General features: G+C 57.1%; 2 protein-coding genes and 1 long non-coding RNA gene across 7 annotated transcripts in view; 2 read left to right on the top strand and 1 right to left on the bottom strand.

Moving 5' to 3' along the window:
• Positions 1-1,161: 1,161 nt before the first annotated feature.
• GEMIN7 (gem nuclear organelle associated protein 7) lies at positions 1,162-2,179 on the top strand. The gene is given in 2 exon segments (XM_051775345.1): positions 1,162-1,397; positions 1,400-2,179. Coding segments are annotated over 2 exon segments (414 nt in total). The 5' UTR covers positions 1,162-1,163; the 3' UTR covers positions 1,580-2,179.
• Positions 2,180-4,066: 1,887 nt separating this feature from the next.
• The window catches only part of LOC127464894 (CLK4-associating serine/arginine rich protein-like), a 36,593-nt gene continuing 14,682 nt past the window's right edge, over positions 4,067-25,977 (bottom strand). The window contains exons 10-21 of one of the 5 annotated variants that reach the window (XM_051775344.1): positions 24,253-24,326; positions 22,546-22,587; positions 22,233-22,448; positions 19,841-20,182; positions 18,574-18,762; positions 16,729-16,768; positions 12,416-12,476; positions 10,682-10,740; positions 9,284-9,330; positions 9,080-9,168; positions 6,373-6,397; positions 4,067-4,145 (exon numbers count right to left, since the gene is read on the bottom strand). In XM_051775344.1, the coding sequence (XP_051631304.1) occupies positions 4,103-4,145; positions 6,373-6,397; positions 9,080-9,168; positions 9,284-9,330; positions 10,682-10,740; positions 12,416-12,476; positions 16,729-16,768; positions 18,574-18,762; positions 19,841-20,182; positions 22,233-22,448; positions 22,546-22,587; positions 24,253-24,326 (1,227 nt within the window). In that variant the 3' untranslated portion in view covers positions 4,067-4,102. Of the gene's footprint in view, positions 4,146-6,372; positions 6,398-9,079; positions 9,169-9,283; positions 9,331-10,681; positions 10,741-12,415; positions 13,420-13,998; positions 14,140-14,240; positions 14,364-14,466; positions 14,888-14,973; positions 15,273-16,633; positions 16,769-18,573; positions 18,763-18,871; positions 18,897-19,119; positions 19,146-19,840; positions 20,183-22,228; positions 22,449-22,545; positions 22,588-24,252; positions 24,327-25,977 lie in introns of those variants that run through there. The other 4 variants (XR_007901692.1, XM_051775342.1, XM_051775343.1 and 1 more) reach the window with 4 other exon arrangements.
• LOC127464896 (uncharacterized) lies at positions 13,518-15,188 on the top strand. The gene is made up of 6 exons (XR_007901693.1): positions 13,518-13,586; positions 13,688-13,769; positions 14,614-14,699; positions 14,828-14,887; positions 14,929-15,013; positions 15,119-15,188. It is a non-coding gene; the product is annotated as an uncharacterized LOC127464896 (long non-coding RNA).

Raw genomic sequence — 25,977 nt, 5'->3', positions numbered from 1 at the left:
CCGGGACCCCCACTTGGAACCGGGACCCCCACCTGGAACCGGGACCCTCACCTGGGACCGGGACCCCCACCTGGAACCGGGACCCTCACCCGGAACCGGGACCCTCACCTGGAACCGGGACCCCCACCTGGAACCGGGACCCCCACCCAGGACCGGGGACCCCCACCTGGAACCGGGACCCTCACCTGGAACCGGGACCCCCACCTGCAACCGGGGACCCCCACCTGGAACCGGGACCCCCACCCGGAACCGGGACTGAGACCCCCGCCCAGGAACCCCCCCGGGACCAGGAGCCCCCCGTGGGACCCCCAGGCGGGACCGGGAGCCCCACAGCGAAGCTTCACCCTAAAGGTGCCCACTCCCCCCTTTTCTCCACCCCCACAAGTGCCCACCCCCCTTTTTACCCCCCAAAAGTGCCCCCCCAATTAGTGCCAGCCCCCTATAAGTGCCCACCCCCCTTTTTCTCCCTATAAGTGCCCCCTATAAGTGCCCACTCCCCTTTTTCCCCCCCATAAGTGCCCCCCATAAGTGCCCACCCCATAAGTGCCCACCCCCCTTTTTTCCCTATAAGTACCCACCCCATAAGTGCCCCAATAAGTGCCCACCCCCCTTTTTTCTCCCCCCCACAAGTGCCCACCCCCCTTTTCCCCCCCATAAGTGCCCCTCCCCCTTTTTCCCCCATAAGTGCCCACCCCTCCCCTTTTTCTCCCCCCCACAAGTGCCCCCCTACAAGTGCCCACCCCATAAGTGCCCCCCATAACTGCCCCCCATAAGTGCCCACCCCTCCCCTTTTTCTCCCGCCCACAAGTGCCCACCCCCCTTTTCCCCCCCATAAGTACCCACCCCATAAGTGCCCTCCTACAAGTGCCCACCCCATAAGCACCCACCCCATAAGTGCCCCCCATAATTGCCCCCCATAAGTGCCCACCCCATAAGTGCCCCCCATAAGTGCCCCACCCCCCTTTTTCCCCCCATAAGTGCCCCCCCTACAAGTACCCACCCCATAAGTACCCACCCCATAAGTGCCCACCCTCCTCCCTTTTTTCTCCCCCCCCACAAGTGCCCACCCCCTTTTTTCCCCCATAAGTACCCACCCATAACTGCCCCCCTTTTCCCCCCCCCTCTAACCCCCCCTCCCCAATCTCTCCCCCCAGCCCCCCCCCATGCCGCCTCCCCCCTCTCCCCTCGGGAATTCCCGTGGGGATCCTGCGGCTCCCGCGCGGCCCCGACGGCTCCTCCCGGGGCTTTTCCCCGATCTCCCCCGGGCCCGGGCGCTGCCGGGGGGGATCTCCGGTTGCCCCCCCTGCCCAGGGGGTTGCCCCCCGTGCCCGAGGGTCCGGGCCGAGCTCCGGGAGCGTTTCCTGCTGGCCCTGGCAGCCGCCCGGGGCCTCCCTTCCCCGCTTTTTCCCTGCGCTCCGGGATCCGCGTGGACGCCCAGTTCGGAGCCGCCGACCGGGAATTCCGGACCCTCCAGGTGGATTCGCTCCAGACCCCCCTGGGCGTGGAGGCGGCGGCGCTGCTGAGGGGCAGCGACGTCCTGGGATTCTCCTTCCTCCTCCCGGAGCCTCCCCGGGAATGAACCCACCTCTTCCCGAGGGATTTGGGATGTCCTGGGATTCTCCTTCCTCGTCCGGAGCCCCCCCGGGAATGAATCCGCCTCTTCCTGAGGGATTTGGGATTCCAGAGGATTTGGGAAGGGGCAGCGACGTCCTGGGATTCTCCTTCCTCCTCCCGGAGCCCCCCCGGGAATGAATCCGCCTTTTCCCAAAGGATTCGGGATTTGGGACGTCCTGGGATTCTCCTTCCTCCTCCCGGAGCCCCCCCGGGAATGAATCCGCCTCTTCCCAAAGGATTCAAGATTTGGGATGTCCTGGGATTCTCCTTCCTTATCCCAGAGCCTACCCAGGAATGAATCTGCCTTTTCCCGAGGGATTTGGGATGTCCTGGGATTCTCCTTCCTCATCCCGGAGCCCCCCCCGGGAATGAACCCGCCTCTTCCCGAGGGATTCGGGATTCCAGAGGATTTGGGAAGGGGCAACGACGTCCTGGGATTCTCCTTCCTCGTCCCGGAGCCCCCCCGGGAATGAATCCGCCTCTTCCCAAGGGATTTGGGATTCCAGAGGATTTGGGACGTCCTGGGATTCTCCTTCCTCGTCCTGGAGATCCCCCGGGAATGAATCCTCCTTTTCCCGAGGGATTTGGGACATCCTGGGATTCTCCTGCCTCCTCCCGGAGCCCCCCCGGGACTGAATCCACCTCTTCCCAAAGGATTTGTGATTCCAAAGGATTTGGGACGTCCTGGGATTCTCCTTCCTCGTCCCGGAGCCCCCCCGGGAATGAATCCAACTTTTCCCGAGGGATTCGGGATTCCAGAGGATTTGGGAAGGGGCAGCGACGTCCTGGGATTCTCCTTCCTCCTCCCGGAGCCCCCCCGGGAATGAACCCACCTTTTCCCAAGGGATTTGGGATGTCCTGGGATTCTCCTTCTTTGTCCCGGCACCTCCCAGGGAATGAATCCGCCTCTTCCCAAAGGATTTGGGATTTGGATTCCAGAGGATTTGGGATGTCCTGGGATTCTCCTTCCTCCTCCCGGAGCCCCCCCGGGAATGAATCCAACTTTTCCTGAGGGATTTGGGACGTCCTGGGATTCTCCTTCCTCATCCCAGAGCCTACCCAGGAATGAATCCTCCTCTTTCCGAGGGATTTGGGATTCCAGAGGATTTGGGATGGTTTTTCCCAGACCCTTTTCCCAAAGGATTCAGGATTCCAGAGGATTCGGGACAGTTTTTCCCAGCCCGTTTTCCCAAAGAATTTGTGATCTGGGACGTCCTGGGATTCTCCTTCCTCGTCCCAGAGCCCCCCGGGGATGAACCTGCCTCTTCCCAAGGGATTTGGGACGTCCTGGGATTCTCCTTCCTCCTCCCAGAGCCCCCCAGGGAATGAATCCGCCTCTTCCCGAGGGATTCGGGATTTGGGACGTCCTGGGATTCTCCTTCCTCCTCCCGGAGCCCCCCCGGGAATGAATCCACCTTTTCCCAAAGGATTCGGGATTCCAGAGGATTTGGAAGGGGCAGCGACGTCCTGGGATTCTCCTTCCTCGTCCCCAGCACCTCCCAGGGAATGAACCCTCCTTTTCCCAAGGGATTTGTGATTCCAGAGGATTTGGGAAGGGGCAGTGACGTCCTGGGATTCTCCTTCCTCCTCCCGGAGCCCCCCCGGGAATGAATCCAACTTTCTCAAGGGATTCGGGATTCCAGAGGATTTGGGATGTCCTGGGATTCTCCTTCCTCCTCCTAGAGCCTACCCAGGAATGAATCCTCCTTTTCCCGAGGGGATTTGGGACGTCCTGGGATTCTCCTTCCTCATCCCGGAGCCCCCCCGGGGATGAATCTGCCTATTCCCAAAGGATTCGGGATTTGGGATGTCCTGGGATTCTCCTTCCTCCTCCCGGAGCCCCCCCGGGAATGAATCCACCTCTTCCCAAGGGATTCGTGATTCCAGAGGGTCTGGGACGTCCTGGGATTCTCCTTCCTCATCCCAGGGAATAAATCCCCCTTTTCCCAAAGGATTTCTGATTCCATAGGGTTTGGGATGGTTTTTCCCAGCCCCCTTTTTCCCAAAGGATTCGTGATTCCATCGGATTTGGGACATCCTGGAATTCTCCTTCCTCATCCCAGGGAATAAATCCCCCTTTTCCCAGCCCTTTTTCCCAAAGGATTTGTGATTCCATAGGATTTGAGATGTCCTGGAATTCTCCTTCCTCATCCCAAGGAATAAACTCACCTTTTCCCAAAGGATTTGTGATTCCAGAGGAGGATTTGGGACGTCCTGGAATTCTCCTTCCTCATCCCAGGGAATAAATCCCCCTTTTCCCAACCCCTTTTTCCCAAAGGATTTGTGATTCCAGAGGTTCCCCCCCCCTTTCCCACCCCCCTTTTCCCGAAGGATTCGTGATTCCAGAGGTTCCCCCCCCCTTTTCCCAACCCCTTTTTCCCAAGGGATTTGTGATTCCAGAGGTTCCCCCCCCTTTTCCCAGCCCCCTCTTCCCGAAGGATTGGCGATTCCATGGATTTGTGGCTTTATTGGATTCCAAGGAGCCCCCTCAGTGCCGGTAGTGGGGGCTCCGGGAGCGGGACCGGGAATGCCTGGGGGGGGAACAGGAACAGGGAGAGGGGTTAGGGGGGATCCCAAACACCTGGAATTCCGGGAAAGGGGGAACAGGAACAGGGAAAGGGGGAACAGGAACAGGGAGAGGGGTTAGGGGGGATTCCAAACACCTGGAATTCTGGGAAAGGAGGAAAAGAGACTGGGAAAGGGGGAACAGGAACAGGGAGAGGGGTTAGGGGGGATTCCAAACACCTGGAATTCTGGGAAAGGGGGAACAGGAACAGGGAGAGGGGTTAGGGGGGATCCCAAACACCTGGAATTCTGGGAACAGGAACAGGGGAAGGGGTTAGGGGGGATTCCAAACACTGGGAATTCTGGGAAAGGGGGAAAAGAGACTGGGAAAGGGGGAACAGGAACAGGGAAAGGGGTTAGGGGGGGATTCCAAACACCTGGAATTCCGGGAAAGGGGGAACAGGAACAGGGAAAGGGGTTAGGGGGGATCCCAAACACCGGGAATTCCGGGAAAGGGGATGGGAGAACGGGAAAGGGGAAACAGGAACAGGGAAAGGGGGAACAGGAACAGGGAGAGGGGTTAGGGGGGATTCCAAACACCGGGAATTCCGGGAAAGGGGATGGGAGAACGGGAAAGGGGGAAAAGGGAAACTGGGAAAGGGGGAACAGGAACAGGGAGAGGGGTTGGGGGGGATCCCAAACACTGGGAATTCTGGGAAAGGGGGAAAAGAGACTGGGAAAGGGGTTAGGGGGGGATTCCAAACACTGGGAATTCTGGGAATGGGGATGGGAGAACGGGAAAGGGGGAACAGGGAAACTGGGAAAGGGGGAACAGGAACAGGGAGAGGGGTTAGGGGGGATTCCAAACACCTGGAATTCCGGGAAAGGGGGAAAGGAGACTGGGAAAGAGGGAAAAGAGACTGGGAAAGGGGGAACAGGAACAGGGAAAGGGGGAACAGGAACAGGGAGAGGGGTTATGGGGGATTCCAAACACCGGGAATTCTGGGAATGGGGGAACAGGAACAGGGAGAGGGGTTAGGGGGGATCCCAAACACCTGGAATTCTGGGAATGGGGATGGGAGAACGGGAAAGGGGGAACAGGGAAACAGGGAGAGGGGTTAGGGGGGATCCCAAACACCGGGAATTCTGGGAAAGGGGGAACAGGAACAGGGAGAGGGGTTAGGGGGGGATTCCAAACACCTGGAATTCCGGGAAAGGGGGAACAGGAACAGGGAAAGGGGGAAAAGGGAAACAGGGAAAGGGGGAACAGGAACAGGGAGAGGGGTTAGGGGGGGATTCCAAACACCTGGAATTCCGGGAAAGGGGGAACAGGAACAGGGAAAGGGGGAAAAGGGGGAAGGGAGAATGGGAAAGGGGGAAAAGGAAAACTGGGAAAGGGGGAAAAGAATCTGGGAAAGGGGGAAAGGAGCATGGGAAAAGGGGGATAGAAACTGGGAAAGGGGAAAAAGGGAAACTGGGAAAGGAACCTGGGAAAGGGGGAAAAGGGGGAAGGGAGAACGGGAAAGGGGGAAAGGAAAGCAGGAAAGGGGAAAAGGGAAACTGGGAAAAGGGGAAAAAAACCTGGGAAAGGGGAAAAGGAGCACGGGAAAGAGGGAAAAGAACCCGGGAAAGAGGGATGGAAACTTGGGAAAAGGGGAAAGGAACCTGGGAAAAGGGGGGAAAAAAATGGGAAAGGGGGATGGAAACCTGGGAATGGGGTAAAAAAAACCGGGAAAGGGGGAAAGAAACTTGGGAAAGGGGGGAAAGAACCCAGGAAAAGGGGATGGAAATTTGGGAATGGGGGAAGGGAACCCAGGAAAGGGGGAAAGAAACCCAGGAAAGGGATCTGGATCCCAGGAAAGGGGTCTGGATCCCAGGAATGGGGTCTGGATCCCGGGAATGGGGTCTGGATCCCAGGAAAGGGGTCTGGATCCCAGGAATGGGGTCTGGATCCCAGGAATGGGGTCTGGATCCCGGGAATGGGGTCTGGATCCCAGGAATGGGGGAAAAGAACCCAGGAATGGGGTCTGGATCCCAGGAACAGGGTCTGGATCCCAGGAAAGGGGTCTGGATCCCAGGCAAAGGGTCTGGATCCCAGGAATGGGGTCTGGATCCCAGGAACAGGGTCTGGATCCCAGGAACAGGGTCTGGATCCCAGGCAAAGGGTCTGGATCCCAGGAAAGGGGTCTGGATCCCAGAAATGGGGGAAAGAAACCCAGGAATGGGGTCTGGATCCCGGGAAAGGGGCTGTACCTCCTGGAAGAGCTGTATTCCCGACCTGCAAGGCAAAGGGATTCGCTCAGGATCAGTTTTCCAGCCCTTTTCCCCCCTGGAATTCCGGCAGCTTTTCCTTCCCACCCCACCGAGGTCGGGGTTTGGAAAAGGGCTGGGAATCTGCTCTGGGATTTTGGGGTCTCCTCCCAACCCCTTTCCCACCAGGAATCTGCTCCCTATTTTTTTAAGGGGATCTCCTCCCATTCCCTTTCCCACTGGGAATCTCCTCCTCATTTTTGGGGTCTCCTCCCAACCCTTTCCCACCAGGAACCTGCTCCCAGTTTTTGGGGTGAGGGGGAACCTGATCCCATTTTTTAGGATGTGGGAGGTTCTCCCAACCCCTTTCCCACCAGGAACCTGCTCCCAGTTTTTGGGGTGGGAGGAATCTGCCCCCTATTTTTTTGGGATGGGGGGAAACCAATCCCATTTTCTTGGGCTGTGGGGGTTTCTCCCCCCTCCCCTTTCCCCCTGGGACTGTTATTCCCAGTTTTCCAGGCTCTCACCACTCCCTATTTTCTTAGGGGGGTTCTCCCAACCCTTTCCCACCTGGAATCTGCTCCCTACTATTGTGGGGTCTCCTCCCAACCCTTTTTCCACCAGGAACCTGCTCCCAGTTTTTGGGGTGAGGGGGAACCTGCTCCCATTTTTTAGGATGTGGATGGTTCTCCCAACCCTTTCCCCCCGGGATTCTGCTCCCATTTTTTGGGATGGGGGAACCCAATCCCATTTTTTTGGGCTGTGGTGGTTTCTCCCCCTCCCCTTTCCCCCTGGGACTGTTATTCCCAGTTTTCCTGCTCTCACCACTCCCTCTCAGGTGGTTTCTCCCCCTCCCCTTTCCCCGTGGGACTGTTATTCCCAGTTTTCCAGGCTCTCACCACTCCCTGTTCTCTCAGGTGGTTTCTCCCAACCCATTCCCACCAGGAATCTGCTCCCTATTTTTTTGGGGTCTGGGGGTCTCCTCCCAACCCTTTCCCACCAGGAATCTCCTCCTCATTTTTGGGGTCTCCTCCCAACCCCTTTCCCACCAGGAATCTGCTCCCTATTTTTTCAGGGTGTGCCATTTTTTAGGATGTGGGGGTTTCTCCCAACCCCTTTCCCACCAGGAATCTGCCCCCTATTTTTTCGGGGTGTGGGAAATCAGCTCCCTATTTTTTTGGGATGGGGGGAAACCAATCCCCCCCCCTGTGGGACTGTTATTCCCAGTTTCCCAGCTCTCACCACTCCCTATTTTTTGGGATGGGGGGAACCCACTCCCATTTTTTTGGGCTGTGGGGGTTTCTCCCCCCTCCCCTTCCCCCCTGGGACTGTTATTCCCAGTTTTCCAGGCTCTCACCACTCCCTGTTTCCTCAGGTGGTTTCTCCCTCCTCCCCTTTCCCCCTGGGACTGTTATTCCCAGTTTTCCCGGCTCTCACCACTCCCTATTTTCTTAGGGGGGTTCTCCCAACCCATTCCCACCAGGAATCTGCTCCCTGGTTTTTTTTTGAGGAGAATTTTTTTGAGGGAAATCTGCTCCCCCTTTTTTTTAGGGGGTTCTCCCAACCCCTTTCCCACCAGGAATCTGCTCCCTATTTTTTTGGGGTCTGGGGGTCTCCTCCCAACCCTTTCCCACCGGGAATCTGCTCCCTAATTTTTTTTTAAGAGGGTGGGAAATCTGCTCCCTGTTTTTTTAGGGGGTCTCCTCCCAGTCCCTTCCCACCAGGAATCTCCTCCTCGTTTTTGGGGTCTCCTCCCAACCCCTTTCCCACCAGGAATCTGCCCCCTATTTTTTTGGGGTGGGCTGAAGACGCTCCCATTTTTTTGGGATGGGGGGAACCCGCTCCCATTTTTTTGGGCTGTGGGGGTTTCTCCCCCCTCCCCTTTCCCCCTGGGACTGTTATTCCCAGTTTCCCAGCTCTCACCACTCCCTCAGGTGGTTTCTCCCCCTCCCCTTTCCCCCTGGGACTGTTATTCCCATTTTTCCCGGCTCTCACCACTCCCTATTTTCTTAGGGGGTTTCTCCCAACCCATTCCCACCAGGAATCTGCTCCCTATTTTTTTGGGGTCTGGGGGTCTCCTCCCAACCCTTTCCCACCAGGAATCTCCTCCTCATTTTTGGGGTCTCCTCCCAACCCCTTTCCCACCAGGAATCTGCCCCCTATTTTTTCGGGGTGTGGGAAATCAGCTCCCTATTTTTTTGGGATGGGGGAAATCAGCTCCCTATTTTTTTGGGGTGGGCTGAATACGCTCCCATTTTTTTGGGATGGGGGGGAACCCGCTCCCATTTTTTTGGGCTGTGGTGGTTTCTCCCCCCTCCCCTTTCCCTGTGGGACTGTTATTCCCAGTTTTCCAGGCTCTCACCACTCCCTGTTCTCTCAGGTGGTTTCTCCCAACCCATTCCCACCAGGAATCTGCTCCTCGTTTTTGGGGTCTCCTCCCAACCCCTTTCCCACCAGGAATCTGCTCCCATTTTTCTGGATGGGGGGGTTCTCCCAACCCCTTTTCCCACCAGGAATCTGCTCCTCGTTTTTGGGGTCTCCTCCCAACCCTTTCCCACCAGGATTCTGCTCCCATTTTTTTGGGATGGGGAGAAACCAATCCCATTTTTTTGGGATGGGGGGGAACCCGCTCCCATTTTTTTGGGCTGTGGGGGTTTCTCCCCCCTCCCCTTCCCCCCGGGACTGTCATTCCCAGTGTTCCCCCTCTCACCGTGCCGCGGTGCCGGGGACGGGGAGCGGCTCTGGCGGCTGTACTGCCGCTCCCACTCCTCCCGCTCCTTCTCCCGCCGCTCCCGCTCCCTGGGGAGCCCCAAAAATCCGGGATCAGCTCCTGTTCCACGCCCCCAGCCCGCCGGGAGCAGGGGGAGGAGCCAATCCCGGGAAAAAAAACCAAGGGAGTGGGAACGGGAATTACTTCATCCGGATCTTCCTGGCCATGGCCCGCAGCTCGTCCTCCCGCTCCTGCCGGGGCACAATTCCCGGGAAAAGGCCTCAAATCCCAGCCCCCAGCCCGAGAATTCCCAAAAAAAGCCCTTAAATCCCATTCCAGAGGGAATTCCAGCCCGAGAATTCCCGGGAAAAGCCCTTAAATCCCATTCCCGAGCCCAAGAATTCCTGAGAAATGCCGTTAAATCCCAATCCTGAGCCCAAGAATTCCCCAAAAAAGCCATTAAATCCCATTCCAGAGGGAATTCCAGGTGCTCCCCAGCCCCAGAATTCCCGGGAAAAGCCCTCAAATCCCAGCCCCCAGCCCCAGAATTCCCAAAAAAAGCCCTCAAATCCCATTCCCAAGCCCAAGAATTCCCAAAAAAATCCATTAAATCCCATTCCAGAGGGAATTCCAGGTGCTCTTCAGCCCAAGAATTCCCAGGAAAAGCTATTAAATCCCATCCCCAAGCCCAAGAATTCCCAGGAAAAGCCCTTAAATCCCACTCCTGAGCCCAAGAATTCCCAAAAAAATCCATTAAATCCCATTCCAGAGTGAATTCCAGGTGCTCCCCAGCCCGAGAATTCCCAGGAAAAGCCCTTAAATCCCGTTCCACAGTGAATTCCAGGTGCTCCCCAGCCCCAGAATTCCCAGGAAAAGCCCTCAAATCCCATTCCAGAGGGAATTCCAGCCCCTCCCCAGCCCCAGAATTCCCAGGAAAAGCCCTCAAATCCCATTCCCGAGCCCAAGAATTCCCAAAAAAAGCCATTAAATCCCATTCCAGAGGGAATTCCAGGTGCTCTTCAGCCCAAGAATTCCCAGGAAAAGCTATTAAATCCCATCCCCAAGCCCAAGAATTCCCAGGAAAAGCCCTTAAATCCCATTCCCAAGCCCAAGAATTCCCAGGAAAAGCCCTCAAATCCCACTCCTGAGCCCAAGAATTCCCAAAAAAAGCCATTAAATCCCATCCCCAAGCCCAAGAATTCCCAGGAAAAGCCCTCAAATCCCATCCCCAAGCCCAAGAATTCCCAGGAAAAGCCCTCAAATCCCACTCCTGAGCCCAAGAATTCCCAAAAAAAGCCATTAAATCCCATCCCCAAGCCCAAGAATTCCCAGGAAAAGCCCTCAAATCCCATCCCCAAGCCCAAGAATTCCCAGGAAAAGCCCTCAAATCCCACTCCTGAGCCCAAGAATTCCCAAAAAAATCCATTAAATCCCATTCCAGAGTGAATTCCAGGTGCTCCCCAGCCCCAGAATTCCCAGGAAAAGCCCTCAAATCCCATTCCAGAGGGAATTCCAGCCCCTCCCCAGCCCCAGAATTCCCAAAAAAAGCCCTCAAATCCCATTCCCGAGGGAATTCCAGGCCCTTCCCAGTCCTTCCCTCACCTGCCTCTCGTGTTCCTGCTGGAGCATCTTTTCCTGGGCGGCTTTTTTGTCGGCTTTAACTTGGGAATCAAGGAAAAAATCCGGGATTTAGGGATTGGGAGGAGCCCGGGGGGGGGGGATTTGGGGGGAATTTGAGGGGTTTTGGGGGGAATTTGGGGGGTTTTGGGTGGAATTTGAGGGGATTTGGGTGGAATTTGGGGGGGTTTGGGTGGAATTTGGGGGGGTTTGGGTGGAATTTTGGGGGGAATTTTGGTGGAATTTTGGGGGGAATTGGGGGGAATTTTGGGGGTTTTGGGGGAATTTGGGTGGAATTTTGGGGGGATTTGGGGGATTTGAGGAAATTTGGGGGGTTTTGTGTGGAATTTGTGTGGATTTTGGGGGGGTTTGGGTGGGATTTAGGGGTTTTTGGGTGGAATTTGAGGGGATTTGGGGAGTTTTGGGTGGAATTTGAGGGGATTTGGGAGGAATTTGGGAGTTTTGGGTGGAATTTGGGAAGTTTTGGGTGGAATTTGAGGGGATTTGGGTGGAATTTGGGGGGAATTTTGGGTGGAATTTAGGGGGAATTTTGGGGGTTTTGGGTGGAATTTGGGGGGTTTTGCATGGAATTTGGGGAGTTTTGGGTGGAATTTGAGGGGATTTGGGTGGAATTTGAGGGAATTTGGGCGGAATTTGGGGGGTTTTGGGTGGATTTTGAGGGGATTTGGGTGGATTTTGGGGGTTTTGGGTGGAATTTGGGGTGTTTTGGGTGGAATTTGAGGGGTTTTGGGTGGAATTTGGGGGGATTTGGGTGGAATTTGGGGGTTTTTGGGTGGAATTTGGGGTGTTTTGGGTGGAATTTGAGGGGATTTGGGTGGAATTTGAAGGATTTGGGCAGAATTTGGGGGTTTTGGGTGGAATTTGGGGGGATTTGGGTGGAATTTGAGGGGATTTGGGGGGATTTGAGTGGATTTTGGGGGGATTTGGGTGGAATTTGGGGGTTTTTGGGTGAATTTGGGGGGGGGTTGAGTGGAATTTGGGGGGATCTGGGAGGAATTTGGGGGGATTTGGGTGGAATTGGGGGGTATTTGGTGGAATTTGGGGGGATTTGGGTGGAATTTGGGGGTATTTGGGTGGAATTTGAGGGGATTTGGGTGGAATTTGGGGGTATTTGGGTGGAATTTGAGGGGATTTGGGTGGAATTTGGGGGTATTTGGTGGAATTTGAGGGGATTTGGGTGGAATTTGGGGGTATTTGGGTGGAATTTGAGGGGATTTGGGTGGAATTTGGGGGTTTTTGGTGGAATTTGGGGGGATTTGGGTGGAATTTGAGGGGATTTGGGGAGTTTTGGGTGGAATTTGAGGGGATTTGGGTGGAATTTGAGGGGATTTGGGGGGATTTGAGTGGAATTTGAGGGGGTTTGGGTGGAATTTGGGGAGGTTTGGGTGGAATTTGGGGGGGTTTGGGGGGATTTGGGTGGATTTGGGGGTTTTTGGGTGGAATTTGGGGGGGTTTTGCATGGAATCTGGGGAGTTTTGGGTGGAATTTGAGGGAATTTGGGGGTTTTTGGGTGGATTTTGGGTGGAATTTGGGGGATTTGGGGTGTTTTGGGTGGAATTTGAGGGGATTTGGGCGGAATTTGAGGGTTTTTGGGTGGATTTTGGGGGGTTTTGGGTGGAATTTGGGTGAAATTTGGGGAGTTTGAGGGGATTTGGGTGGAATTTGAGGGTTTTGGGGGGATTTTGGGGGGTCTCTCACACTGCCTGTTCAGCGCCTTCTGCATCCGCAGCTTCAGCTTCTCCTGGGGGGTCAGTTTGGGCTGCAAAAAACGTGGGAATGTGGGTCAGGAACGGGAAGGGAGGGAGGGGGAGACGAGGACACGGAACGGCCACGGCCTGGAGACCCCTCCCCCCCCCCGGAGACCCCCCAAATTTGGTGGGGGGGAGGGGAGGGGAGACACCCCAGAGACCCCCCTCCCACCCCGGAGTCGTTCCAGGGGGTCCCTGTTCCCATTCCCGAGGTTGTTCCCATTCCAGGGGGTCCCTTTTCCCATTCCAGGGGGTCCCTGTTCCCATTCCCAAGATTGTTCCCATTCCAGGGGGTCCCTGTTCATATTCCAAGGGCTGATCCCATTCCAGGGATCCATTTTCCCATTCCAAGGGGTCCCTGTTCCCATTCCCAAGGTTGTTCCCATTCCAGGGGGTCCCTGTTCATATTCCAAGGGCTGATCCCATTCCAGGGATCCCTTTTCCCATTCCAGGGGGGTCCCTGTTCCCATTCCCAAGGTTGTTCCCATTCCAGGGATCCCTTTTCCCATTCCAGGGGGTCCCTGTCCCCATCCCAGGGGTCCCTGTTCCCATTCCAGGGATCCCTTTTCCCATTCCAGGGGGTCCCTGCCCACATTCCAGAGGGTCCCTGTTCCCACTCCAAGGCCTGTTCCCATTCCAGGGATCCATTTTCCCATTCCAGGGGGGTCCCTGTTCCCATTCCCAAGGTTGTTCCCATTCCAGGGATCCCTTTTCCCATTCCAGGGGGTCCCTGTTCCCATTCCAGAGGGTCCCTGTTCCCATTCCCAGGTCTGTCCCCATTCCCAGGAGTCTCTTCCCACATTCCAAGGGGTCCCTGTCCCCATTCCAGGGGGTTCCTGTTCCCATTCCCAAGGTTGTTCCCATTCCAGGGGGTCCCTGTTCATATTCCAAGGGCTGATCCCATTCCAGGGATCCATTTTCCCATTCCAAGGGGTCCCTGTTCCCATTCCCAAGGTTGTTCCCATTCCAGGGATCCCTTTTCCCATTCCAGGGGGTCCCTGTTCCCATTCCAGAGGGTCCCTGTTCCCATTCCCAGGTCTGTCCCCATTCCCAGGAGTCTCTTCCCACATTCCAAGGGGTCCCTGTTCCCATTCCAGGGGGTCCCTGTTCCCATTCCCAAGGTTGTTCCCATTCCAGGGGGTCCCTGTTCATATTCCAAGGGCTGATCCCATTCCAGGGATCCATTTTCCCATTCCAAGGGGTCCCTGTTCCCATTCCCAAGGTTGTTCCCATTCCAGGGATCCCTTTTCCCATTCCAGGGGGTCCCTGTTCCCATTCCAGAGGGTCCCTGTTCCCATTCCCAGGTCTGTCCCCATTCCCAGGAGTCTCTTCCCACATTCCAAGGGGTCCCTGTCCCCATTTCAGGGGGTCCCTGTTCATATTCCAAGGGCTGATCCCATTCCAGGGATCCCTTTTCCCATTCCAGGGGGTCCCTGTTCCCATTCCCAGGTCTGTCCCCATTCCCAGAAGTCTGTTCCCACATTCCAAGGGTCCCTGTTCCCATTTCAGGGGGTCCCTGTTCCCATTCCCAAGGTTGTTCCCATTCCAGGGGGTCCCTGTTCCCATTCCCGAGGTTGTTCCCATTCCAGGGGGTCCCTGTTCATATTCCAAGGGCTGATCCCATTCCAGGGATCCCTTTTCCCATTCCAGGGGGTCCCTGTTCCCATTCCCGAGGTTGTTCCCATTCCAGGGGGTCCCTGTTCATATTCCAAGGGCTGATCCCATTCCAGGGATCCCTTTTTCCATTCCAGGGGGTCCCTGTTCCCATTCCCAAGGTTGTTCCCATTCCAGGGGGTCCCTGTTCCCATTCCAAGGGCTGATCCCATTCCAGGGATCCCTTTTCCCATTCCAGGGCTGTTCCTGTTCCCAATCCAGAGGGTCCCTGTCCCCATTCCAAGGTCTGTTCCCATCCCAAGGGTCCCAGTTCCCATCCCAGGGGTCCCTGTCTCCATTCAAGGGGTCCCTGCCCACATTCCAGAGGGTCCCTGTTCCCATTCCCAGGTCTGTCCCCATTCCCAGGAGTCTCTTCCCACATTCCAGAGGGTCCCTGTTCCCATTCCCAGGTCTGTCCCCATTCCCAGGAGTCTCTTCCCACATTCCAAGGGGTCCCTGTCCCCATTCCAGGGGGTCCCTGCCCACATTCCAGAGGGTCCCAGTTCCCATTCCAAGGGGTCCCTGTTCCCATTCCAGGGGTCCCTGTTCCCATTCCAGAGGATCCCTGCTCCCATTCCCAGGTCTATCCCCATTCCAGAGGGTCCCTGTCCCCATTCCCAGGAGTCTCTTCCCACATTCCAAGGGGTCCCTGTTCCCATTCCAGGGATCCCTTTTCCCATTCCAGGGGGTCCCTGCCCACATTCCAGAGGGTCCCTGTTCCCACTCCAAGGCCTGTTCCCATTCCAGGGATCCCTTTTCCCATTCCAGGGTCCCTGCCCACATTCCAGGGGGTCCCTGTCCCCATTCCAGGGGGACCCTGTCCCCATTCCAGAGGGTCCCTGTTCCCATTCCAAGGCCTGTTCCCATTCCAGAGGGTCCCTGTTCCCATTCCCAGGTCTGTCCCCATTCCCAGGAGTCTCTTCCCACATTCCAAGGGGTCCCTGTCCCCATTCAAGGGGTCCCTGCCCACATTCCAGAGGGTCCCTGTCCCCATTCCAAGGTCTGTCCACATTCCAGAGGGTCCCTGTTCCCATTCCAGGGGTCCCTGTCCCTGTTCCAGGGTCTGTCCCCCAGTGCCACCACAACCCCCAGTGACCCCCAAGGGCACAGGGACCCCCCAGTGCCCCCAGGACCCTCAGGGACCCCCCCAGTGCCCCCAGGACCCTCACGGACCCCCCAGTGACCCCTAAGGGCACAGGGACCCCCCCAGTGCCCCCAGGACCCCCAAGTCCCCCCCCAGTGTCACAAGGACCCCCAGGGACCCCCCCAGTGTCGCAAGGACCCCCAGGGACCCCCCCAGTGTCACAGGGACCCCCAAGTCCCCACCCAGTGTCACAAGGACCCCCAGGGACCCCCCAGTGTCACAGGGACCCCCCCAGTGCCACCTGGACCCCCAGTGACCCCCCCAGTGAACCCCAGTGCCACCTGGACCCCCAGGGACCCTCCAATGCCACCCCATTGTCACAGGGACCCCCCAAGGGCACAGGGACCCCCAGGGACCCCCAAGTGCCACCTGGACCCCCAGAGACCCTCCAGTGCCACCCCAAGGGCACAGGGACCCTCCAGGGCCACCCCAGTGACCCCCCCCAGTGCCACCCCAAGGGCACAGGGACCCCCAGTGACCCTCCAGTGCCACCCCAGTGTCACAGGGACCCCCCAGTGCCACCCCAGTGTCACAGGGACCCCCCAGTGCCCTCAGGACCCCCAGGGACCCTCCAGTGCCACCCCAAGGGCACAGGGACCTTCCAGTGACCCCCCAGTGCCACCTGGACCCCCAGTGACCCCCCAGTGCCACCCCAGTGCCATCTGGACCCCCAGTGACCCCCCAGTACCACCCCAGTGCCACCAGGACCCCCAAGTGCCACCCCAGGGGCACAGGGACCCCCAGTGACCCCCAAGTGCCACCAGGACCCCCAGGGACCCCCCAGTGCCACCCCAGTGTCACAAGGACCCCCCAAGGGCACAGGGACCCTCCCAAGGGCACAGGGACCCTCCCAAGGGCACAGGGACCCCCCAGTGCCACCCCAAGGGCACAGGGACCCCCCCAGTGCCACCAGGACCCCCAGTGACTCCCAGTGACCCCCCCAGTGCCATCTGGACCCCCAGGGACCCTCCAGTGTCACCCCAAGGGCACAGGGACCCCCAATGACCCCCCAGTGCCACCAGGACCTCCAGTGCCACCCCAGTGTCACAGGGACCCTCCAGTGCCACCAGGACCCCTGGGGCCACCCCAGTGACCCTCCAGTGCCACCTGGACCCCCAGGGACCCCGCAGTGCCACCCCAGTGCCACAGGGACCCCCCAAGGGCACAGGGACCCCCAGTGACCCCCCAGTGCCACCTGGACCCCCAGGGACCCCCAAGTGCCACCTGGACCCCCAGTGACCCCCCAGTGCCACCCCAAGGGCACAGGGACCCTCCAGTGCCACCAGGACCCCCCAGTGCCACCCCAGTGTCACAGGGACCCCCAGGGACCCCCGTTGCCCCCCCCAGGGACCCCCAGAGGTGCCCCCCCCGGGTGTTGCCCCCCCCGGGTGTTGCCCCCCCGGTGCCCCCCAAGACCTGGCGTCGGTCCCAGACTCTGCGGGGGGGCCGGTCCCCTTCTTACTGACTTTGGCAGCTCCCGCCTCGCTGCCCACGACCACGTCGGCCCTGCAAGGCCCGGGAAACAGGGAATGGCACCCGGAATTCCAACCGGAATGGCACCCGGAATTCCAACGGGAATGGCACCCGGAATTCCAACGGGAAACGGGGAATGGGGAACAGGGAATGGCACCGGGAATTCCAGGGGAATGGCACCGGGAATTCCAACGGGAAACGGGGAATGGCACCCGGAATTCCAACCGGAAACGAGGATGGGAGCAGGAATTCCCAGGGGAATGGGAACGGGAATTCCAGGGGAATGGCACCGGGAATTCCAACGGGAAACGGGGAATGGGGAACAGGGAATGGCACCAGGAATTCCAGGGGAATGACACCGGGAATTCCAACGGGAAACGGGGAATGGCACCCGGAATTCCAGGGGAATGGGAGCGGGAATTCCAACGGGAAACGGGGAATGGGGAACAGGGAATGGCACCGGGAATTCCAACGGGAAATCGGGAATGGCACCGGGAATTCCAGGGGAATGGGAACGGGAATTCCCAGGGAATGGAGGAGGGAATTCACGGGGAATGGGGATGGCACCGGGAATTCCAGGGGAATGACACCGGGAATTCCAACGGGAAACGGGGAATGGCACCCGGAATTCCAACCGGAAACGAGGATGGGAGCAGGAATTCCCAGGGGAATGGGAGAGGGAATTCCAGGGGAATGGCACCGGGAATTCCAACGGGAAACGGGGAATGGCACCGGGAATTCCAGGGAATGGCACCGGGAATTCCCAGGGGAATGGGGAATGGGAACGGGAATTCCAGGGGAATGGCACCGGGAATTCCAGGGAATGGCAGCGGAATCCCAGTACCCCTTCCCAAATCCCCATTCCCCCCCCTTTCCCATTCCCATTCCCTTTCCCATTCCCAAATCCCCATTCCCATTCCCTTTCCCATTCCCATTCCCAAATCCCAGTGCCCCATCCCAAATCCCCCTTTCCCCCCCCTTTCCCATTCCCAAATCCCACTGCCCCATCCCAAATCCCCTTTCTCCCCCCCTTTCCCATTCCCATATCCCGTTTCCCCCCCCCCTTTCCCATTCCCATTCCCAAATCCCGGTGCCCCATCCCAAATCTGCCTTCCCCCCCCTTTCCCATTCCCTTTCCCATTCCCATTCCCAAATCCCCATTCCCCCCCCCATTCCCATTCCCATTTCCCCCCCCTTTCCCATTCCCATTCCCAAATCCCCATTCCCCCCCTTTCCCATTCCCATTCCCAAATCCCCATTCCCCCCCTTTCCCATTCCCATTCCCTTTCCCATTCCCATATCCCCATTCCCCCCCCTTTCCCATTCCCATTCCCATTCCCAAATCCCGGTACCCCTTCCCAAATCCGCCTTCCCCCCCTCCTTTCCCATTCCCATTCCCAAATCCACCTTCCCCTCTTTCCCATTCCCTTTCCCATTCCCATTCCCAAATCCCCATTCCCCCCCCCTTTCCCATTCCCATTCCCATTCCCATTCCCAAATCCCCATTCCCCCCCCCATTCCCATTCCCATTTCCCCCCCCTTTCCCATTCCCATTCCCAAATCCCATTTCCCCCCCCTTTCCCATTCCCATTCCCATTCCCATATCCCCATTCCCATTCCCAAATCCCCATTCCCATTCCCATTCCCACTCCCAGATCCCATTTTCCCCCCCCTTTCCCATTCCCATTCCCATTCCCATTCCCATTCCCAAATCCCATTCCCACTCCCAGATCCCATTTTCAACCCCCCTTTCCCATTCCCATTCCCATTCCCATTCCCATTCCCATTCCCAAATCCCATTCCCATTCCCAGATCCCGTTTTCCCCCCCCCCCCTCACTTTTTCAGCTTCTCCCCGACTCCGGGGGAGGCCGGGGGGGGTCTGGGGGGCTTTTCCCGGACGGGGCTCGGGGACCGGGAGCGGCTCCGGGATTCGGGAGAGCTCCGGCTGCTCCGGCTGCTCCGGCTGCTCCAGCGCCGGGAACTGCGGGAACGGCGGGAACCGCGACGGGGGGAGCGGGAACGGCTCCTGGGAATGGGGAAAACAGGGAGAAAATGGGAAAAACTGGGATTGGGAACTGAAAACTGGGATTGGGAACTGAAAACTGGGATTGGGAACTGCGGGAACGGCGGGAACCCCGACGGGGACTGCGGGAACGGCTCCTGGGAATGGGGAAAAATGGGAAAAACTGGGAAAAACTGGGATTGGGAACTGAAAACTGGGAGTGGGAACTGAAAACTGGGATTGGGAACTGCGGGAAGGGTGGGAACTGCGACGGGGAGAGCGGGAACGGCTCCTGGGAAACGGGGAAAACAGGGAAAAACTGGGAAAAACTGGGATTGGGAACTGAAAACTGGGATTGGGAACTGCGGGAAGGGTGGGAACTGCGACGGGGACTGCGGGAACGGCTCCTGGGAATGGGGAAAAAATGGGATTGGGAACTGAAAACTGGGATTGGGAACTGAAAACTGGGATTGGGAACTGCAGGAACGGCGGGAACTGCGACGGGGGGAGCGGGAACGGCTCCTGGGAATGGGGAAAAAATGGGAAAAACTGGGAAAAACTGGGATTGGGAACTGAAAACTGGGATTGGGAACTGAAAACTGGGATTGGGAACTGAAAACTGGGATTGGGAACTGCGGGAACGGCGGGAACCGCGACGGGGGGAGCGGGAACGGCTCCTGGGAATGGGGAAAAACTGGGATTGGGAACTGAAAACTGGGATTGGGAACTGAAAACTGGGATTGGGAACTGAAAACTGGGATTGGGAACTGCGGGAAGGGTGGGAACTGCGACGGGGAGAGCGGGAACGGCTCCTGGGAAACGGGGAAAACAGGGAAAAACTGGGAAAAACTGGGAAAAACTGGGATTGGGAACTGAAAACTGGGATCGGGAACTGCAGGAACGGCGGGAACCGCGCCGGGGACTGTGGGAAAAAAAGGGAAAAAATCAGAAAAAAATGGGAAAAAACCCAGGAAAAAACAGAAAAAAAACAGAAAAAAAGGGGAAAAAAACCAGGAAAAATAGGGGAAAGTAGGGAAAAGTTGGGGAAAGAAGGGAAAAATAGGGAAAAGCTGGGAAAAGCAGGGCAAAGTGTTGCTCTCACCTGGATCGTCGGCGCGCTCCGTAGCGGTAGCCGCGGTCGGGGGAGTAGGAGCGGGAGCGGCGCCGGCTGTCCCGGGAGCCCCTGTCCCGGGAGCCCCTGTCCCGGGAGCCCCTGTCCCGGGAGCCCCTGTCCCGGGAGCCCCCTCCGGAATGGCGGCGGGAGCGGGAGCGGGAGCGGGAATAGCGGCGGGAGCAGCGGGAATAGCGGGGGCAGCGGTGGGAGGAGGAGCCGCCCCCCCCGCGGTGGGAGCGGGAGCTGGAGCGGGACGAGGAGGAGGAGGAGGAGGAGGAGGAGGAGGAGGAGGAGGAGGAGGGAGACGACGAGGAGGACGAGGAGCGGCGCCTGGAAGGGAGGGAAAACAGGGATCAGACGGCGGGAGTGGGGGGAGAGAAGGGGTGGGAATGGTGGGAGTGTCCCTAGGGAATGGGGGGAAAAGGGTGGGAATGGTGGGAGTGGCCCCGGGGAAAGGGGTGGGAATGGTGGGAGTGTCCCCGGGGAAAGGGGGAAAAGGGGTGGGAATGTTGGGAGCTTCCCCAGGGAATGGGGGGAAAAGGGGTGGGAATGGTGGGAGTGTCCCCGGGGAAAGGGGTGGGAATGGTGGGAGCTTCCCTGGGGAAAGGGGATTCCAGGGGGAAAAGGGTTGGGAATGGTGGGAGCGTCCCCGGGGAAAGGGGGGAAAAGGGGTGGGAATGGTGGGAGCTTCCCCAGGGAAAGGGGATTCCAGGGGGAAAGGGGTGGGAATGTTGGGATCTTCCCTGGGGAAAAGGGTTGGGAATGGTGGGATCTTCCCTGGGGAAAAGGGGTGGGAATGGTGGGAGCTTCCCCAGGGAATGGGGGGAAAAGGGGTGGGAATGGTGGGAGCGTCCCCGGGGAAAGGGGATTCCAGGGGGAAAAGGGGTGGGAATGGTGGGATCTTCCCCAGGGAAAAGGGGTGGGAATGGTGGGAGCTTCCCCAGGGAAAGGGTTGGGAATGGTGGGAGCTTCTCCAGGGAAAGGGGGGAAAAGGGTGGGAATGGTGGGAGCTTCCCCGGGGAATGGGGATTCCAGGGGGAAAAGGGGTGGGAATGGTGGGAGTGTCCCCGGGGAAAGGGTTGGGAATGTTGGGAGCGTCCCTGGGGAAAGGGGATTCCAGGGGGAAAAGGGGTGGGAATGGTGGGATCTTCCCCAGGGAAAAGGGGTGGGAATGGTGGGATCTTCCCCAGGGAAAGGGGTGGGAATGTTGGGAGCGTCCCTGGGGAAAGGGGATTCCAGGGGGAAAAGGGGTGGGAATGGTGGGATCTTCCCCAGGGAAAAGGGGTGGGAATGGTGGGAGCTTCCCCAGGGAAAGGGTTGGGAATGGTGGGAGCTTCCCTGGGGAAAAGGGGTGGGAATGGTGGGAGCTTCCCCAGGGAAAGGGGTGGGAATGTTGGGAGTGTCCCCGGGGAAAGGGTTGGGAATGGTGGGAGCTTCCCCAGGGAATGGGGGGAAAAGGGGTGGGAATGGTGGGATCTTCCCTGGGGAAAAGGGGTGGGAATAGTGGGATCTTCCCTGGGGAAAAGGAGGGAAAAGGAGGGAAAAGGAGGGAAAAGGAGGGAAAAGGAGGGAAAAGGAGGGAAAAAGGAGGGAAAAGGAGGGAAAAGGAGGGAAAAGGAGGGAAAAGGAGGGAAAAGGAGGGAAAAGGAGGGAAAAAGGAGGGAAAAGGAGGGAAAAGGAGGGAAAAAGGAGGGAAAAGGAGGGAAAAGGAGGGCAAAGGAGGGAAAAGGAGGGAAAAGGGGGGAAAAAGGAGGGAAAAGGAGGGAAAAAGGAGGGAAAAAGAGGGAAAAAGGAGGGAAAAGGAGGGAAAAGGAGGGAAAAGGAGGGAAAAGGGGAGAAAAAGGAGGGCAAAGGAGGGAAAAGGAGGGAAAAGGAGGGAAAAAGGAGGGAAAAGGAGGGAAAAGGAGGGAAAAGGAGGGAAAAGGAGGGAAAAGGAGGGAAAAGGAGGGAAAAAGGAGGGAAAAAGAGGGAAAAAGGAGGGAAAAGGAGGGAAAAGGAGGGAAAAGGAGGGAAAAGGGGAGAAAAAGGAGGGCAAAGGAGGGAAAAGGAGGGAAAAGGAGGGAAAAAGGAGGGAAAAGGAGGGAAAAGGAGGGAAAAGGAGGGAAAAGGAGGGAAAAGGAGGGAAAAGGAGGGAAAAAGGAGGGAAAAGGAGGGAAAAGGAGGGAAAAGGAGGGAAAAGAGGAGAAAAGGAGGGAAAAAGGAGGGAAAAGGAGAGAAAAGGAGGGAAAAAGGAGGGAAAAGGAGGGAAAAGGAGGGCAAAGGAGGGAAAAGGAGGGAAAAGGGGGGAAAAAGGAGGGAAAAAGAGGGAAAAAGGAGGGAAAAGGAGGGAAAAGGAGGGAGCAAAGGGGAGCAAAGGGGTTGTGGGGTGGGAGTTACCGACCGGGCCGGGGCGGCTCCGGAGGCAGCCGGGCCTTTTCCCGGGATCGCGCCTTTTCCCGGGATCCCGCCTTTTCCCGGGATTCCCGAGGGTTGGGAAGCGGCCGCCGCCTCCTCGTCGCTGCCCCCGAAGCTGGTGATGAAGGTGATCTTCTCCTCCTGCCCCAGAGAGGGGGTGCGGGACCGGGAGCGGGACCCCGACGTGGATTCCGAGGGGGAGCTGAGGGAGGGGAAGGGGAAAAGGGGGAATTCCGAGGGAATTTGGGATCTTGGGGGGGATTGGCTGGGATTGGGGGGAGGGGGGAGAGGGGACTCACCGTTTGTAGGGGTCGTAGGTGGGGCTGTCCCGGCGGGCGTAGCTGTGGGGATACACAGGGGGTGGGATTGGGATGGGAATGGGATGGGATGGGAACAGGGATGGGAATGGGATGGGATGGGATGGGAGTGGGAACAGGGATGGGATGGGAACAGGGATGGGATTGGGATGGGGTGGGATGGGATTGGGAACAGGGATGGGATGGGAACAGGGATGGGATGGGATGGGAACAGGGATGGGAATGGGAACAAGGATGGGATGGGATGGGATGGGATGGGATTGGGAACAGGGATGGGATGGGAACAGGGATGGGATGGGATAGGAATGGGAACAGGAATAGGATTGGGAACAGGGATGGGATGGGATTGGATTGGGAACAGGGATGGGGTGGGATGAGATGGGAACAGGGATGGGATTGGGAACAGGGATGGGATGGGATTGGGAACAGGGATGGGATTGGGATGGGATGGGATTGGGAACAGGGATGGGAACAGGGATGGAATGGGAACAGGGATGGGATGGGATGGGATGGGATGGGAACAGGGATGGGAACAGGGATGGGATGGGAACAGGGATGGGATTGGGAGCAGGGATGGGATTGGGAGCAGGGATGGGATGGGATGGGATTGGGAACAGGGATGGGATGGGATGGGAACAAGGATGGGAATGGGATGGGATTGGGAACAGGGATGGGATGGGATGGGAACAGGGATGGGAACAGGGATGGGAACAGGGATGGGATGGGAACAGGGATGGGATGGGAACAGGGATGGGATTGGGAACAGGGATGGGATGGGATGGGAACAGGGATGGGATTGGGATGGGAACAGGGATGGGATGGGATGGGATGGGATTGGGAGCAGGGATGGGATTGGGAGCAGGGATGGGATGGGATGGGATTGGGAACAGGGATGGGATGGGATGGGAACAAGGATGGGAATGGGATGGGATTGGGAACAGGGATGGGATGGGATGGGAACAGGGATGGGAACAGGGATGGGAACAGGGATGGCAGTGGGAACAAGGATGGGAATGGAACAGGGATGGGAACAGGGATGGGATGGGAGTGGGAACAGGGATGGGATGGGATGGGAACAGGGATGGGACGGGAACAGGGATGGGATGGGAACAGGGATGGGATGGGATGGGAACAGGGATGGGACGGGAACAGGGATGGGATGGGATGGCAGTGGGAACAAGGATGGGAATGGAACAGGGATGGGAACAGGGATGGGATGGGAGTGGGAACAGGGATGGGATGGGATGGGAACAGGGATGGGACAAGAACAGGGATGGGATGGGAACAGGGATGGGATTGGGATGGGAACAGGGATGGGATGGGAGTGGGAGTAGGAACAGGGATGGGAGTGGGAGTAGGAACAGGGATGGGAGTGGGAGTAGGAACAGGGATGGGATGGGATTAGGATTGGGAAGGGGGGAGGAGGGATGGATCCAAGGGGGATGTGGGGGATCCAAGGGGGACAGGGATGGACCCAAGAGGGATCTAAGGGGGACAGGGATGGATCCAAGGGGATCCCAGTGGCCCATGATGGATCCCAGTGGCCCCTGATGGATCCCAGTGGCCCATGATGGACCCCAGTGGCCCCTGATGGATCCCAGTGGCCCATGATGGATCCAGGGGGGATCCCAGTGGCCCCTGATGGATCCAAGGGGGATCCCAGTGGCCCCTCCCAGCTCTGGGACCCACCTGGGGGGGCTGATTTTCCTCCCTTTCAGCCGTTTCTCCCGGAATTCCCTCCTCTGCCGGCGCGAGCGGCGGCCCTGGGGGAGCACCCACAGAATTTGGGACCCCCCCTAAGGTGTTTGGGAACCCCCCCTAAGGTTTTTGGGGTCCCCCCCAGGATTTTGGGGTCCCCCCCAGGATTTTGGGAGCCCTCCCAGATATTTGGGAAACGCCCCCCAGGTCCTTTGGGATCCTCCAGATATTTGAGACCCCCCCCCAAAGTGTTTGGAATCTCCCAGGAATTTGGGACGCCCCCCCCCCAAGGTTTTTGGGACCCCCCCCCCCTGAGGTGTTTGGGACCCCCTCCCCAGTTTTTGGGGTCCCCCTCCCCAGTTTTTGGGGTCCCCCTCCCCAGTTTTTGGGGTCCCCCCCAGGATTTTTGAGGTCCCCCCCAGGTTTTTGGGAGTCCCCTCCCACGATTTTGGGGTCCCCCCCAGGATTTTTGGGACCCCCCACCAGGTTTTTGAGGTTCCCCCCAGGATTTTTGGGGTCCCCCCCAGGTTTTTGGGAGTCCCCCCCCAGGTTTTTGGGACTCCCTCCCCAGTTTTTGGGGTCCCCCCCAGGTTTTTGGGGTCCCCCCCATGTTTTTGGGGTCCCCCCCAGGATTTTTGGGGTCCCCCCAGGTTTTTGGGGTCCCCCCCAGGTTTTTGGGACCCCCTCCCCAGTTTTTGGGGTCCCCCCCATGTTTTTGGGATCCCCCCCAGGATTTTTGGGTTCCCCTCCCAGGTTTTTGGGGTCCCCCCCAGGATTTTTGGGGTGCCCCCCCAGGTTTTTGGGACCCCCCTGAGGTTTTTGGGGTTGAGGTGTTTGGGACAAAAGAAAAAACTGGGAAAAAAACCAGGAAAAAAGGGGAAAAAACAGGAAAAAAATGGGAAAAAAAATGGGAAAAAAAACAGGAAAAAAAAGGGGAAAAAAAACCGGGAAAAAAGGGAAAAATCCAGAAAAAAATATAAAAAATAGGAAAAAAACAGGGAAAAAAGGGGAAAAAACCAGAAAAAAAACCCAAGAAAAATCCACGAAAAAATGGGGAAAAAACTAGAAAAAAAAAAAAACAGGAAAAAAAGGGAAAAATCCAGAAAAAACCATAAAAAATATGGGAAAAAAAAGGGAAAAAAACAGAAAAAAAAAAAGAAAAAAACAAGAAAAAAACAGGAAAAGAAAAGGAAAAAAAAAACAGGGAAAAAAGGGAAAAATCCAGAAAAAACATAAAAAATAGGAAAAAAACAGGGAAAAAAGGGGGGAAAACTAGGAAAAAAAAAACAGAAAGAAAAGGGAAAAATCCAGAAAAAAACATAAAAAATATGGGGAAAAAAAAGGGAAAAAAACCAGAAAAAAACCAAGAAAAAAACCAGGAAAAAATGGGGAAAAAACTAGAAAAAAAACCAAGAAAAAACCAGGAAAAAAAGGGAAAAAACAGGAAAAAAATGGGGAAAAAAACGGGAAAAAAACCAGGAAAAGGAAAAAAAAACCAGGAAAAAAAGGGAAAAAATCCAGAAAAAACCATTAAAAATAGGAAAAAAAACAGGGAAAAAAGGGGAAAAAATAGAAAAAAAACCAAGAAAAAAACAGGAAAAAAGGGGAAAAATCCAGAAAAAAACCATAAAAAATAGGGGAAAAAAACAGGGAAAAAAGGCAAAAAAACCAAGAAAAAAATAGGGAAAAAACTAGAAAAAAAAACAGGAAAAAAAG

Source organism: Manacus candei, unplaced genomic scaffold (genome assembly GCF_025592945.1).
Source record: "Manacus candei isolate 608988 ecotype Guabito, Panama unplaced genomic scaffold, ASM2559294v1 h1tg000290l, whole genome shotgun sequence".
Classification (NCBI taxonomy): Eukaryota; Metazoa; Chordata; class Aves; order Passeriformes; family Pipridae; genus Manacus; species Manacus candei.
This window is presented reverse-complemented; position numbering and strand designations above follow the sequence as displayed.